Source organism: Myotis davidii, unplaced genomic scaffold, assembly GCF_000327345.1.
Source record: "Myotis davidii unplaced genomic scaffold, ASM32734v1 scaffold962, whole genome shotgun sequence".
In the NCBI taxonomy this organism is placed as follows: domain Eukaryota; kingdom Metazoa; phylum Chordata; class Mammalia; order Chiroptera; family Vespertilionidae; genus Myotis; species Myotis davidii.
The window spans coordinates 5,744,442-5,761,707 of record NW_006295559.1 but is presented as its reverse complement, the minus strand read 5'-3'; the positions used below and the strand labels follow the sequence as shown (position 1 = coordinate 5,761,707).

The following is a 17,266-nucleotide window of genomic DNA, read 5'->3' as shown; positions in this document are numbered from 1 at the left end:
GGTGACTCATTCCCTGGGGCACACTTGGCAATATCTGGAGACGTTTTTAATGGTGACAGTGTGGAGTGTCTAATTCACATCTAGTGGGTAGAGGCCAGGGATGTTGGTAAACATCCTACGATGCACAGGACAGTGCCCCAAAGATTATCTGGCCCAAAACAGCAGTAGAGCTAAAGCTGGGGAACCCTGGATTAAGTACAAACATATTTTTCTCGTGTAGCTAGAAGTTAGGGAGTGGGGGCTGCTGACATCTGTTTTTTTCAGTGATGTGATAGTGTCAGGGCCAGCCCTTGGCAATTCCCCTGGTGATAAAATGGTTGCCATAGCTCCAGGAATCACATTCCTGTTCAGGGCAAAGAGGAAGAGGAAAGGGACACAGAGCCAACCATGTCTGTCCCCTTTTACCAAGAAGAAAAGCTTCCCAGCATCCCCCAGGAAAGCAATTTCTGTCTCAAAGATGAAGTTGGATCACATGGACCTCCCTAGATGGAAGGGAGGCTAGGAAATCATGTATTTGGCTTTGTAGCTTTTCTACGAGAGGTGGCCAGAGAGAAGGGGTAGAAATGACTTTTTATATACCCCAGTATACACATGGATCATGAGCAACACACAACCCTGCGCAGTTATTTATAAAATAAAAGAGCATTCATGGATGTCAAATGTCCAACAGGCTATAACATCTCCAAGATGTAAAGAATCATCTTATTATTTTTAAATTTGATTTTAGAGGGATAGGAAGAGAGAGAGACATCAATGTGAGAGAGAAACATTGGCTGTCTCCCTTCCTCTCTGTAAAAAAAATCAAAATATATTTTAAAAAAAGAATAATAAACCCTAGCACAGTGCCTGGAACATAAGTAAGTGTCTAGAATTGAATATAAATAGAAACAAAAGTGTAAGACAGTTCATTCTGCCACCTGATTTTCACCCATATTTCAGATGTGAATAGTTTGATATTTTGAGACAGGCATGCAAAAATAAAATTACGGAGTTCATGGCTCAGGTTCCAACAACCTGACAACTCTTGCTTGGAGGCCCTTGTCAAATGCTGAATGAATGAATGAATGAATGAATGAATGAGAGAGACTAGCTGCTCAGAACAGGACTCAAGCCTTTGAGGCTGATTCTCAGCTTCCTCTGGCCAGCTGCCAAAGTCATGGTGATTTCTTCTTCCCTGCAGGCATCTCCAGCTGCCCTGGCAAAGAGCGTGTTGGCTGAAGTCCCAAACCAAGTCGTGGACTATTACAACGGCAAAGGGATTAAGCCAAAATGTTCATCAGAAATGTATGAGTCTTCCAGGACACTAGCACCATGAACTCCACGCACTTTTACAGAGTTCCGAAATACTACTCCTGCTACTACTTACTACTTCTACTGCTCCTGTACTTTAAAAAGCCACACATTTAAAAAAAAACTAGCACGTTTTGGTGATTTTTAACTAACTGGCCATTTTTTTTCTTTTTTGCATGTGTAGCCCTAAGGCCTGGATCTGGTAAGCCCTGTATTGTTAAAGACTTTTTACAAAGACACACAAATAATTTCAACTTACTCTTTACATTACAGCATGTCGACTTGAAATAAAATGGTATCTGTATCTGTTTTTTATACAGGTTTGTTGAAATTTTGCTAAATTTCTTATTATCTTTACACTGTAAAGCATTTTGAAACAACTACTGAACGTTGATAGCCAAAACATATTTGGTTTTATCTGCTACAGGATGAGAGACTTTTCAAAATGGTAGATGCATGGACTGTATTTTGCATGTTTAAAAAACAAAATAAAACAAAACACAACGCCCACACTGTTTTTGCAGTTGTTATCTATAATTCATCCCTGCTGAGAATGGTCTCTCTGCTGATGAAGAGACGTAGTCACCTAGGAGTAGTCTTCTTGATGGGGGGTCTGGGAACTTAGCCCAGCACCTCTCACACTTTGCTGGGGATCTTGCCAAAATTGGGACCATGATGCCATAGGTATGCATAGGCCCAAGATTCTGCCGCTCTGACAAGGTCCCAGGGCAAGCATGTCAAACTCCAAGGCTAACACGGGCTAAATAAACGAGGCATGCGGCCCACAGGCCGCGAGTTTGACATGCTTGTCTCAGGGCATGCCAGTGCAGTCCTCATATTGCACTGAGAGTACTGAGGTTCTGGACTTTAGGGTGTGATTGTAGAGACCATCTGAACCAGGGCGGACCCTAGTCTGCTTGAGAATGGCACCTCTTCCCCATCAGTAGCACAAAGGTTGCCTGTCTCTGAGGAGGGAGTAGAAAGTAGTGAGACTGATTCCAGAAGCTGCACACCCCACATCAGCCTCACTGCTTTGTAGTCCCACCTCTTCCTTAAACAGATGAGGGAGTATTCCCCTGGCCGGCTCCTACCCTCTTAAAGGAGGCATCTCTCTCCTTGCATGAATGATGCCATGTTTACATCAACCCCAAAGAATGACCTCGAAAAGTCTTCAGTAGAACCGTGACAATGGAGACTTGGCCGTGGCAAGGGGCTGTGCGGTGTCGCTCCCCAGAAATGTGGCCCACCGAGTTGATTTTTAAGCTGAGTGTGGGGTTTCTTTTTGCCTCTTTTTAATCACTCCTGAGAGCAAACTTGATCAGCAGAAATGCCTAGGATCATTGTTTTAGGTGGTGGTGTTTTGTTTTGATATAAAATGGCCAGTTTTGAACCAGAAGAATGAATGTCTCACTTATATAATCTTCTCACAGGGAAATGAACAATTGTTTTGCAGCATAAAAGGCACAAGATGGTCAGCGAGATAGAGAAGTAAATCGCAAGGTGAAATAGATCTGTATGTTGTTTGTTTGTTGAGGGGGGGGACCTATTAACAAGCAAATCAAATAGACTTTGTATCATTTCCAGTGTTATAATTATAGATTCTAACCTTGCAAATACATGTCAGCCAAATGCACAACATTTTGGGAATGATGGGGAAAATGTATGACTGAAAAAAAAAATCATAAATATTTAAACTGTATTGTTTTATGAATAAATTGGGTACTTACAGAATTTTTTTTAAGAGTTATGGTCTTGTTTCTCTTTTCAAGGCTTTTTTTTTTTTTTTTTTTTTTTACCGGCGATTTATTTTATGAAGGGCAAGCTCTTCATTAGGACAAGCTCTTTCATGGTCCCAAAAAACATGGATCATTGTTCTTAATAGACAATATTTAGGTTCTGTCCTACAGAAATATCTGGCAGTTGTTTCTCTAGCCCCAAACCAGGACAGGAGTTTCTTTGTCTGTGTGCCTGGAACAAAGTAAGCACTCAATAGATATTTAATGAATAAAGAGATGACTAATCAAATGAATGAATGCATGAATGAATGAATGAATGAATGGACTTATTTATATGCCTCATGAGCAATCGCTGTTTTAACAAGTAGATTGAGTGACTGTGGCTGTCAATCAAAATGATGTACCATGCCATCCTCAAATATCTGTTGAGATCTGTTACATTCATGTCAGGACTTTCTGGGATCTGTGAGAGGGAGTGACAGAGACAGAGTTCAGTTTGCCTAGCAGAACCTTATGAGAGTTGACCACCTTTTTCATAGCCAGACCGAACCCCAGCTCAAAAGAATAATAAAAATAAGGGCTTACTGTATGCCATCCACTGTTTTAAATGCTTGTCACATACTATCTCATTTAATCCTCCCAACAGCCCTAAAAGGAAGGTAGTAGTCGTAGCCTCATTTTGCAGATAAGGAAACTAAGACACAGAGAGGTTGGGTAACTAACCTAAGGTCACACAGCTATTAAAAGGCATAGACACTGTGGCTCCTGAGCTCATACTCATTTTGTATATAGTTGATGGTACTATATCCATCCATTGCGGTATCAAGCAGCAGATTCTTAAGAGATTTGAGAGAATGTGACTTAAAATATGACCTTTGCCTTTATTTCAGAAATTTCTTCTCGTCTGGTGATATCAGCTTTTTCTTGTGGGTCTTGGCATGTTGTGATGTACAGCGTCCCCCTGGGAGTTGTAGAAGAGTCTCAGGATACAACTAGGTCTTCCCAGCTTCTTGCCACCAAAGAGGCCATGTAGATCGGACATCCCCAATACAGACGCTCCCAGGAGCTGAGCAAGCCATGTGAACATCCGAGGAGGAACAGGTTCAAACAAAGGGACACGAAGAGTAGAGTGTGGTGAGGAGGGAGGGAAACTGGAAAGTGTGTGCCCAAAAGAAGGCAGCTGCCACCCAGCTCCAGGGGTCATGCACAAATGTGGGCCCAATGCAGACAGTTCATCCTATTTTTCAAGAGAATTGAATAATCTGATATTTGTCACAAAACCCACCAATTTGTAAATATGGAAAACTCATTCAAAATTAAACAGTTTGTAGACACTACAAATGTTGTAGACACTACAAAATGAAAAATATCTCTGGGCTTACATTAGCTCTGGAGTGCAAATTTGGAACCACTGACTTACTATATCCATGGCCTGCCCACCACTAGGCTTCAATAGATACCATAGACTAAATTCTTGAGGACAACACAGATTTTATGTCTGTGGTATATGTCTATTGATACTTGTATTAGAAACTGAAACTGCAAATGTAACATATTACCAGTTTATTTAAATAACAATGATAAACCCATAATGTGTTAACATAAATAAAATATTTTTTATTTTAAAAAACTATATTTTTCCACCTGAAAACTATATGATCCTATTAACCCATGTCACCTCAATAAGTTTAATTAAAAAATAAAAATAACTTTTTAAATCTAAATGTTCAAAACCAAAAAAAATACTGAGATCGAGAAGTTCAGTGTGTCTTGCTTAATAAAAGACAGCTGGATTCTCATAGCTGCCTCTGCATTCAACCTATTGTGAAATGATGTTTTGGTTGAAGTACAATGAAAAAAAAAATCTAGCCTCACATGGCAACATAGCTGATAAGAGGAGGAGTATTTTTAGCTTTCTTAGATAACTGTGCTTATTCTTTTTACCACACCAAAAGTTAAGAAGGGGTAGTTTCTTAAAGCTTAGCTTTAGAAATATGCAATCATATCAGTAAACCTTTCCTGGCATTTTCAATGGTTCTTTTGCCATGCATGACTCTATAATATTATGCACTGGTCGTTTGGAAAATGTTGATCCACTCAGTTATTCAGATATTCTAAATGCTCATACACTTTGCTTTACAATATAAGAAACATCACATTTTTGCTGTTTAATATCACTGCCAACCTCACCACACAGTCTTGAAGTATTGAGAATCTGTCACATGAAGGTGGCAGATTCAGGTTTTCCAAACTTCTCGTTTGTTAGAAAACTCAAGTGTTATCCTTGGCAACAAACACTGTCAGTTGTTTTGCTTGAAGTGACAGGCTCGACTTCATTTTCAAGAAAATATCTCCTAAATACACATCTGAATAACTTGTTTATCTGTCTTCTTGTCAAGTAGAAATGGGGTGTGGGGGGGGGGGGGAGGAGAACCAGCTAACTTGGGCACATAGACGTTTCCTGGAGGCCACCATCTCAGCTGGAACCAGCAGAGGCACTTTCTGGGTGTTTTGCACCTTGTCACCCAGCCTCTGAAAAAGGCGTGAGAGCCAAGATTTAACAACATGTATAATTGTTCTGCTCTACCAAGAACACCCTTAGGTGACACTGCGTGTCATTTCCTGCGAGGGGGTGACAGTGAGAAATAAATGACCGCTGGTGCCACCTTCTGAAAGGCAGTGGAGACTCCAGCAGTCTGACCCACCATTGCTTTTGCACCATTAGTGCAAACGTCAGCCCAGTGACACAGGCAAGTGACAGCTTTGTGTTTTTACCTCGTAGACTCCTTGAAAGGTTCAGGACCTTTGGGAGCCACGCTTGGAACTGCTTGCTCTAGACCACCCGGCAGAGGGTGCACGGGTTCACTGTCTCCGCATCACAAATCCCCACATCGTGGCTTCAGACCACACTTTATCATCACAGTTTTGCTGTCAGTCACAAGTCCAGGGAGACTCAGCTGGGTCCTTTCAGCCTCCTGAGGGTGGAATCGTGACATCAGCCGAACAGCCTTCCTTACCCAAGGCTCCCCAAAGAATCTGCTTCCCGGCTCCCTCAGGCTGTTGGTTGAAACTATAGAACTGAGGTCCCATCTCCTCGCTGGCTGTCAGCTGGGAAGGTGGTGGGGGCAGTCTTTACTCTTAGAGACTTTGCACATTTCTTCTTGTGTTTTCCCCGTGGCCCCCTCCTGCACTTGTGCGTCAAGTGCCCCTCAGTCATTGAATCTCTCTGACTTCTCCCGCATCTCTGACTCCAGCCAGAAGTTCTCTGCTTGTACGGGTACATGTGGTTAGATGGGACCATCCAGATAACCCCGGATTCACTATCCTAAGTTGTATCACCTTAATTACATCTGCAAAGTCCCTGGTGTCATGTGACATAACATGCTTATAGGTTCCAGGGATAAGGGCACGGACATGTTGGAGGAGCCCTCTGTCTACCACAGTGGGATGAAGGATATTGCCAGATGGTTCGAAAAGGAAATGTGGGGTGTTTCAGTACTGTAAGAGGGCTGCCCATGGAGACAGAAGCTGGTCAAGGAGGGGTGCAATGTAACAGACTAACTCGAGCGAGGAGGCGTCTGTTAAAGCCAAAAGTCTGTTATATAACAAAGTAGGTTTTCCAAATGCATGTGTTAAAAAATTGATAAATTAGTTTACCTGTAGACACTTTTGTGCAATTAAAATCAAGTATGTATGAAGTTTAATTTCACAGGAAAATTTTCTATATGTATTACGATGATTTTATACTGAATGGGTCTAGTAAATGAGTGAATTCATCAGTTACCTCCAGTAAACAGCTGCACACGGCTGGGGCATGTTTAGCTTAGTGCACGTGTGAACATCGGCTGACCAGCACGTGTTAAGACTCCTGCAGAAAGTCAGCCACGTGACAAAAGAACCAATTACCGAGTGCACGCTGCGGTGTGATCACGTGCTAAACAGTGGCTGAACATTGCCAGCGGTGACTCTTGGATTTAAATACTTAGAATAGATGTGGCTATGTAATATTTATTTATGTTGGTGAAATTACTACAGTGTTTCCTCCAACATATGGCCTATTCGCTAAAATGTTAAAAATAACAGTGAATTAATAACAAAGAAAAACCTGTTAATTTCATTATAAGCAAATCTTGGTTAAAAGTATTTTTAAATTAACAGGGTATTCACTTTCACAAATGACACACGGACCAGAAATTTTGTCTGTTAAATCTAAAGTCCATTAAATCGAGGTCCGCAAAGTCTAGGGTTTACTGTAGTCTAGAGTTTACTGCTGATTTCAAACCTCTGCCCAGGAGAGCTTCGCCTCAGGCTGTTTGGATATCTGCCTTTTTCGGTCTTCCCCGGCACTTGGTAAGTACCAACCCTGCACCAGGCAGAGGGGTGGGGAGGGTGGTGTGGGAGCTAGGAATGAAAGAGGCAGAAGGGAAAATACATGGTCTCTGCTCCCAGAGGCGCTCACAGCCTAGAGCTGCCCTTTGATACTTAAGACTCTGTAATCCTGTTAGACAGTGATTTTCAACCAGTGTGCTGCGAGAATTTTTAAAACATGCAATACCAAAAAACAAAAAACAAAAAAACATGCGATACCTGACATTTTAGTCAGGGGCACTGACTTCTTTCCCTTAGATTGTCAAATTTTAAAAAATAACAGTCTATACAACAGTAGCCGTTCAATGTCAATGAATCACAATTATACCTGTTGTTGTTGTTGGATCAGCAAAAAAAACTTTTTTGGTGTGCTGCAGAATCTTAGCCATAGTTTATGTGTGCCGTGAGATGAAAACAGTTGAAATCACTGTTCGACACATCTTCCATGCCTTAATGTTTAAGATATACGCGAAGAACTTCCTCGTGCAAATGTTCTTAAATACTGGAAAGCAGAAGCGCGGTGGCCCTTCCCAGGACCCCAGGTCTCTTCCAGAAAGCAGAGCCCTGCCTCACCTCGGTACTCCGGGGCCCTGTTTCGGGCGCTCAGTACGTGATGAGAGCTTGCAGGAAAAGATGGGTACGAGGAGGTGCCCTTCTGGTGGGAGGGAGCCAGGGCTGTGATGGAACCTCCCTGAAGTCTTCTGAGAACCGCGGCTGCTCAGTGCAAATCAGATTCTGGTGTGTTAACCTCCATTGCACCGAAATTCTCAACTTCACACAGAGCTTTCGGGGCAAACACCATTAAGTACAACAAACTTTTCACACAAGAGAATGCGGCCAGTGTCTTAGGGTTTATGTAATACAGTTACATAATCCAGATACCTCCCCAAATTTTCCAGCCTTTCATTAGAAACCCCAAGAGAATAGAGTTGATGCAATGTTTTGGAACGAAATAGAGATGGTGGTTCACCACGTTGTGCGTGTATGGACTGTCACTGAATTGTCCACTTTAAAGTGGTGAATTGTATGTTATTTTGCATGAATTTCCCCACAATTTTTAAAAACCCCAAATGTTCAGAGACCCAGTTTATGTGATTAGCAGGCAATCCAGTCGCTCACAGGGACCCCTCCCATCCTCACTTCTCACTTTGGACTTGGCTCCAGGTGCTTCTGCTGATCACCTCCTCCCTCTCCTCTCTTATTAACACACTTCTGGACTGCTGCCTTTTTCTTTAAAATTTAAAGTTTAAATTATATGCCAGCCCCCACTCCCTGCAGGCACCATGGACACAGCTCCCATGCTTAATTCTCCAAAGGACAGACAAGAACAGACAATAGTGCTTAACAAAGATTTCCTGAATGTTTGAACTGAACAAAGGAAATTTTAATGCGAGAGAACTACACTTAATATTAGATACCTTGTTTAACAAAATGGGAGTCCTATGGCAATGACTTATTTTCTATTTGTTTTTCTTTCTCTCCTAATACACACAAACGTGGAAGGATCCTATGTAGGATTAGTGATTGCTCACAGCTCCTTAAATATTCTACAAAATTTAACTGACATAGAATCTAAGATGCCATTGATTTTAAGATGCACCATTGTTGTATGTACTCCTTATAAAGAAAGAAAAGAAACACACAATTACACTATTGCACAGTCAGTTGTGAGCTTCATCATGATTTAAACAATGCTAAAATGTAGAAAAATATGCATCTTAGAATCAATAAAATAGGATAATCTCTTTCTGTGTCAACACATCACACTTACACACATACACCTAGAAACACGCACAAGTGGGATTGCGAATGAGATCTGCTCTCCACTAGGCAGAAGCTGGAGGGTGCCATTGCTGGGGAATGTGGTTGCTGTAGAGATGTTTTTAGCAGGTAGCAAGCTGAGCAGTTGGCTAGGTTCCAACTCTGCAAAATAGATTATTTTATGCTGAGCTTATACCGTTGGGGATCCTCCTGAAGCTACTTCTAGCCTCATGTTTTATTTACTTCATGGTGAGTTGGAAAACAAAAATAACAAAGAAATATTTTAAAATGCTTGAATGTTGAATAAAAAACAAACACTAGATACCTTGCTTGCTCTAAGAAGTTCTGGGTTATAAGATATATCATTAATGTAAGAACTCCTAGGAGGAGGGGAAAAAAACACTATTAAATGCTTACAAAAATTTCATGTTTGCCAGCAACAGCACACATTTATCCCCACAATACCATCCTCCTTTCTTATTCAGGGTCAAAACACACCTTAGCCTTCCTCAGATGGTGACATTATTATTTTACTAAAACAATTTTTAATGTTGGCATGATTGCAGGTAGATAAAGAAGGTGAAGGAAAGAGCTAATGAATATATGTGCAGACTGTGACTTTAAGATTCTTTTGCCATTGCAGTTAAGCAGAGCACAGCAAAGAAATATTGTGACTTGTACGTGGGCCTGGGACTCTGACCTTTTTGGGTGTTTAGAGTGGATAATATAATTCTGAAGTTTACCCAAGAACACTGAGGTTTTCTATGCATTTCCTGTCTAATTAAACTTGCAATGGTTTCTAATTGTGAAAGCCCAGTGTGGCCCTAGCTGCTTTGGCTCAGTGGATAGAGCATCAGCCTGCGGACTGAAGAGTCCCGGGTTCGATTCTGATCAAGGGCATGTACCTAGGTTGTAGGCTCAATCCCCAGCCCTGGTCAGGATGCATGCAGGAGGCAACCAATTGATGTGTCTCTCTCACATTGATGTCTCTCTCTCTCTGTGTGTCTCTGTTCCTTCCTTCCACTGTCTCTAAAAATCAATGGAAAAATATCCTCGGGTAATAATTAACAACAACAATAACAAAAAGAAATATTAAAAATAAAAAAGCCCCGTAAGGATTCATGAAGGGACACACACAGGCTGCCATTTCATTCCTGTCTGTGTTTCTGAGTCCTGAGAGCATCAGAGAATCCTGAAACTGCAGCCTTGTTAACAGGACAAAAAATGCTTTTCCCCAGAAAGTAAATACAGTGTCATGTTCTCTAGTCTTACCCAGGAATTTCTAGAAATTAAAAAAGAATGATTCATACATTGGTTTCTTCTAGTATGTGGAGTGCCCTTTTCTTTCATGCACATATGTACCTACATGCACACATATACTTTCGTAAAATTGAAAACGGAACCCAAGTGTGGCAGGGGTCACTCTAAGATTGACAAACACCATTTCCCCTGTTAGGGCTCCAATCCTGATGGCCATGGTAAGATTTCTAAGGAAGGCGATTCTTTCACAGGTCATCAAACCGGTAGAGTAGATTTCACAAGGAAGATCTCTCTTCCCTCTTGCATATTGAATAATTTTTCCAAGTAATATACAAATGCTAAATAAGGCCCTCCTGAAGTCATTAACAGCCCAAAGGTAAGTCCTTGACAACCTGCGGGGTCCCTAGGATTGCAATCCCTGCATTATGGAAAGCCATCAGAGAGCCAAATGTCAAACCCAGATGGACTGGAGTGTGGGGTATTAAAAATACTTATACCCAGAGGGATGGATTAGGCTGGGAAGGTAATTTTCTAACCTAAACTAATTCATTTAGCATTTAATATGAGTCAAATGAATTGAAAGTGACTAAAAACATCACCAAGTACAGCCACGGCCGGGAAATTACCATCACATCTGTCCATGGCTCCTTATTTCATATCCTCGGGATCAGAATGCGCTGAGCTGAGCTGCGGTTCTGCAGACCTCAGTTCATTTGGGGGATGTGCACTGATCCATGCCAGCACAGATAGGTGGCCAGCTGGTCCGACCCTCCCAAAGAAAGCAGGATCGTGATGGGGATGGGCAAGAATTCTGGCAGCAGGCAGAAATATGTTTCCCTAAAAAATATAAATTTAGTTACCTTCTCTGACCCTCAGATTCCTCACATATAAAGCGAAAACAATACCATCTATCTCTTTGAGTCCTCGTGTGGACTTAAGGAGATAATATCTTTAAAATGTTGAGCTCAATGTCTGGCATATTAAGGGGTCTCTTTAAGTCATTGTTTTTAGCATGATGGGTAAGTTGTGTCGTCTAGAAGAAAACAGCATGACTAAACAAATAATGAACCCAGCCAGGGAGGCTCAGCAGTGAGTATGAAGCCAGGAACCAAGAGGTCACTGGTTTGATTCCTGGTCAGGGCTCATGCCTGGGTTGTGGGCTCAATCCCCAGTAGCGGGTGTGCGGGAGACAATCGGTGATGTTTCTCTCTCATTGATGCTTCTGTCTCTCTATCCCTCTCTCTAAAAAATAAATCAATGAAACACATAAAAAATAACTAAAATAAGCTGGAAAATGCAAAAAACATTAGCATTTGATGGTGCTTGCCACAGACTGACTGTGGGATAAACAACTGACTCTGGGATAAGCAGATGGTTTGGGCCAGGCCAAATAACCCAAACCCAGGACTTTTGTTGGTGCTCTCAGGAGAGCGCAACTTTCCTTTGATGTTGCTACACTGTGAGGACATGAGTCTGTGTGAGCTAGAAGTCATCCTGCCACCTCACAGGAATGAAGACAAAACAGAGGAAAGACGACTAAGAGGTCAAAAAAGGAAAAGGAACGAGATAGCATGTTCATGACCTCAATCAGGCTCTGGATCCAGCCTTGCCTGAAGCTTGGTCTACTACTGGAATTTTCAGCTACCAACCCAGTTGAAGTTTATCCAATGGAGTATCCAAATTAATATAATATGATTTATCTATTATTTTATTGTAAGTACTCTGCCTTAGGACCGTGGAAAACAGGTTTATTTTTAATTCCCCTGTAGGATTTAGCACATATAGAGCACATGGCACATGGGATTTGAAATACAGAAGGTGCTTGGATATTTGTTGAATGAAACGAGCATGTTGCCCATTCACTGACCTCTACTTCACTTTCTAACATGAAATGGAAAAGAAATAGAGGAGATATAAACTGTTTCTAGACTGGATAAAATCATTCGAGGAGCCACGGCAGGAAAAGAGCAAAAGGGCAGGCAATTGCAGCGCCCTCCTCTCCTCCACCTAAGAAGCCCACTGTGTCCCTTCCTCATAGTCTGCATCCACCACTTCTATTTCCCTTCCTGCCCATTAAATGAGGTCCCTCTGCACTTTCCATTTCAGGATTTGGAATAAGAATTCAGCTATCTATGCATGAAACAATGGAGAGATGAAGATACAATCTCTTTCATATTTTTGGAAGCAGGAGGGAAATCTTGATTAAGGTGTTCTTTACAGAAGACTGGGGTTGGGGGTACTGAGGAAAGTTTGAGGGAGAACAGTTCCTTAAACCACAGGCTGGCCTCTCTGTCCTCCTCAGAAAAAGCCATTGTGCTTTAGAGTCCACGAAAGCATCCATTATAACCAGCACCTTCTACTGCCTGAGGCCTCCCAGCTGCCCAGTGCTGGGACGGTCCCCTGCGCTCATGGGAGAAAGTGCCAAGTTCAGGTAACAAAGTCCATTTCCCTAAGAATCAATTTCTGATATATTTTATTTTGTCGAATGACCAACTCCCAACTTCCCTTTTGCAGAAGGACTTGCCCACTCAGCATGACATTTTACACTCAGACACTTCTGATCCAGTTGATATTTCACTTTAAAGATCATTGTTCCCCTTTCCTGCTGGCCATAGCTTAGGCAAGGAGACATTTTATATATAACTTCTGCTTTCAGTCATCCAACCCAGCAAACCTAAAGGCTCAGCATCATGTAGAGTGGAAAAAATAGGGGTGGGAATTAGGAGACCTGGGTTCTAACCCAGACTGTGCCAGGTATATGGCTTTACTAGGGGTGTTTACTAGATAGGCAATTTACTCAACCCCTCTGGCCATTGTACATTCCTCATAGATTGTTGTGAGGATTAAATGAAATAATATTTGCAAAACAGTTAACATTGTAGCAGACACTATATAAATGGCTCACAAAGTAAATTTACTATGAGCATTCTCATTGCTTCTATGACTAATGTTATGGTCTAGCAACAATTTCTTTTCCAGAGAAGGCATGCTCTCTCGAACAAATTACTGTTCCCATCATGACTGACTCACTCAGAGGTAACTGTTTTCCTTTAAGGCAAAGATTGCAGAACACACTAGGCACTCCCTTCCATGCTCCTGGGCTGAGGGTTGTGAATTTCAAGGAGAAATGAAGAGATGGAAGGAAGAGAGGGGAGTGGGCTTAGCTTACTACACCTTATCTAGAAAACAGCCCTGGCTCCCTGATGGGTGTCCATGGTGTTGAAGATGATGATGTTTTTAAACAATGGAAACACTACTCTTGTGTATGTTGTACTTCTTTAGTATTAAAAGCAGATCAGCAAACATGGACATAAAAGACACCAGAGGCCAACAGAAAGACAAAAAGATCTCCTAATAGTTCATTAGGAATCTTGCATGATTGCATCCAGAAGAAAAGTGTAGATCAAGATTTTTCATAATTACTATAATATCTAACAGGAAGTCTATATAAATATTAATAATAGTAGCCAGTATGTTTTAGTTCTTACTATGTGCTAAGAACTGTGTAAAGCACTTTATATATCTACTAGAGGCCCGATGCATGAAATTCGTGCAAAGGGCTCAGCCCCTGCCACCCTCAGCTCCCACCCACCACAGCAGCCCTCACAGCCCCAGCTTCATCTGGAAGGTCGTCTGGAAGGACATCAGGTCTAATTGGCATATTACACTTTTATTATATAGGATGTCTATATCTATATAATTTCATTTAATCTGTGCTGTTGCCTTGTGATGGAGGTTTTTAAAAAGTCATATCTTACAGCCCTAACCAGTTTGGCTCCGTGGATAGAGCATTGGCTCAGGGATGAAGGGTCCCAAGTTTGATTCTGGTCAAGGGCACATGCCTGGGTTACGGGCTCAATCCCCAGTAAGGAGCGTGCAGGAGGCAGCCAATCAATGATATTCTCTCATCATTGATATTTATATCTCTCTCTCCTTCTCCATTCCTCTCTGAAATCAATAAAAATATATTTTAAAAAATAAAAATAATAAAATTATATCTTACAGATGAGGAAACTCAGAAAAACCAAGTGATACACCCAGGTGCATAGAAATAGGAGCAGAGACAGGATCTGAATCCAGACCTTCCCACTTCTAAAACAGACTCCTCCTAGCCAATCACATGGGAGTATGGAGTCCTCAGCTTCTCCTGATGTTGGTGGAGGAGGAGGCAGAAGGAGCCAGTCAGTGAGTAAGGCAGAAGAACCCTTTCCTTCTGTTAGACACTTGGTAACGTAAGTGCAGAGCTTTCAGACAACTTTTGGTGCTGGGGTTGCCCATCCTGTTGGTGTGGTCATTCTGGCTACTCTCAATATTTCAAATCAGATTTCCATATACCTTTAATACCATAAAATTTTTCTTTCAAAATGTACACATTAGTGATCTGTAGTATATTTAAAAGTTGTGCAACTATCACTGCTAAAATTTCCAAGTATTACTGAAGTTCGTAGAAATGTAGGGCTTCCAGAAGGGCTGAAGGAATATATTATACTGGATTGCCCCACCTCTAAAGAGTTTGCAGTCTTGTCCAGAAGGTATGGTTTATACACTTGAGGCTTTTGGCTACTTATAATAAACAAGAATAATACCCTGTGAGAACATATATTCATATGGTAAGTGCTAAGAAAGGAGAGGAATTAACAGCCAGGGCGATGATGAGGGATCCTCATAGAGGAGGCAGTCTTGGAAATGAGGGGAAATTGGTGAAGTGCTGTGAGCAGGGATGGTGTCAGATGCAAAGATCTCTCTGGCTCAATGGCCCAAGTGTTAAACTCTTGCCAAGCATAACTATTTTCTCTACTGAGAGGCTGGCTGAGGGAGGAGGGGAGGGTGGAGAGGAGACTCAAGAGGAAATAGAAAAGAGATTAGATGAAGCCAAGTGATTTCGGGCAGAGATCGCTGGTTTATTTGAAGGTAATTTATATAATAGTGACCAGCAGCTCCTCTCAGGCATCTGTTTCAGCGGGATGTGTGCTTTGCTGAGCGAAGACAGCATTTGGCCCTTGGTTGGAAATTCCTGCTTTAAAAAACCATTTTGTTCCATTTTGAAATAAAGTGGGAGTGAAAGCCATGCCCCATGATGCTTCATGGTTAATAAAACTGCGAAGACATTTCTGCCTGGGCATAAAAGATTATTTTAAGCACCATCTCCCGGGCTCTTTGGTTACTAAGGGAATCCTGTGTCAGCTCGGCAGCGCAGACAGGCGAGTTGCCATGACGATCCTGCTAAGCTGGCTGGAGTCTAAATGCCACAGATGGAGGAATCACTGTCAATACCTGACTCCTGAGCAGTCTGGCAGTGCCCTCCCTGCCCCCTTGCAGTTTGCCCCTCACTCCTCCTTCTAAACCTACCTTGGCTGCCCACTCCTTTGCCACTAAAATTGCACAAGCCCAGCTGGAAGGGCACTCAAGGTCACTGGCTCATCTGGTTTGATGGTCAGTCTCCTGTCCCAGAATAGGTTGCTCATGCTGGAATGTATTCAAGTCTTTGGGGGCATGTAGAGTCCTTCATGCCTGGCCTTTGTCTCTTTAAATAAAAGAAATACTAGTTATTTACCAAGAAGCTGTACTAGGAAGCAGAAAAAATCTGGAATATTTTCTTTCCTGTAAACCAACCAGACATAATCTGAAACAGTTTTACAGGGTAGGTTTGTCATGGTGGTCAGCAATTGGTCACCCCCTGCAGCTCCCTGGATGCAATTCCATGGTTTCACATGGACAGACACGTGGTGTTTCTGGCAAACTACATTGTCTAAAGATGGCTGAAACCATCCCAGGTGCTCATCTTTCAAAGTGACTTTGCCATGTTCACCTTGGGAGGTAGGTTTATGTTCCTTCTCCTTGAATCTGGGCCAGCTTGTGCCTTAAGTGAAGTAATCCCATGTGATTTGTGAGGCTAGGTCCTAAAAGGTAACCTAGCTTTTTCCCGGTTCTCTTAAGGTGCGTGTTCTTAGAACCCAACCACCATGTTGTAGGGAAGCCCAAGCAGCCACATGGAGAGACTACATCCAGGGGCTCCAGCAAACAGTCTAGTTGAGGTCCTGGCTGGTAGGTATCATATCCACCGGGTATAGAGCCAATGAGCCTTCAAATGATTTCAGCCCCCGCCCTCCCCCCCTCCCGCCCACCGGCTGACATCACCTGGTCTTTGAGTCATCCCAGGTGAGGCCCAAACAGAACCAAACCATCCCCCTCTGTGCCCTTTCTGATTTCCTAACCAACAGAAGCCATACAAACAATAAAACAGTGGTTTTTCTAAGCCTCAAAGTGTGGGGTGGTCTGCTCGCCAGCAGCATCTACAGCATCCTCAGATTATTAGAAATGCAAACTCTCAGGCCTCGCCTCGTATCTACCAAATCCGACTGCATTTTATTAAAATCCCCAGGTAATGTTTATGTGCACTTAAGTTTAAGAGGCTCTGACATAGGACATCACAGAGCCTCCTGTTTCTTTATTGACAAGAAGGTCGTTCATGATTGAACGAGGGAATCCCTTAAGCAGTTTGGCCTCCTTGCTCTCTCTTGAGCCCAACTGATCTGATCCAAACTGATTAGATCTCCAAGATGCAGACTTAGCACTACCCAGTCTTGGCTCCCCTGGGGAAACGTCTGGAGGCCACGCTGAGTGTCCCAATATTGTGTTATGCAGCTTCCTTTTCTTGGAAAAAGAGGCAGGACAATAGAACACAGAAGTGCTTGGACTCCGGAGTCCGCCTGCTTGGGCTCAGCTCCTGGCTCCACCACTTAAGGTTTGTGAATTTGGATGAGCTGCTTGTCTTCTCTATGCCTCAGTTTCCCCATACATAAAGATGAGAACAATAGTGGCTACTTCACAGTGGAGGAGTGAACGCGTTA

The 17,266-nt window shown here is 42.4% G+C and overlaps 1 protein-coding gene across 5 annotated transcripts in view; it reads left to right on the top strand.

The window, feature by feature from the left end:
* The window catches only part of CPNE4 (copine 4), a 347,198-nt gene extending 344,478 nt beyond the window's left edge, over positions 1-2,720 (top strand). For all 5 annotated transcript variants that reach the window (XM_015568113.1, XM_006770195.2, XM_006770197.2 and 2 more), the window contains one exon: positions 1,181-2,720. In XM_015568113.1, coding sequence (XP_015423599.1) covers positions 1,181-1,315 — 135 coding nt within the window. In that variant the 3' untranslated portion in view covers positions 1,316-2,720. The remainder of the gene's footprint in view (positions 1-1,180) is intronic.
* The last annotated feature ends 14,546 nt before the right edge of the window (positions 2,721-17,266 follow it).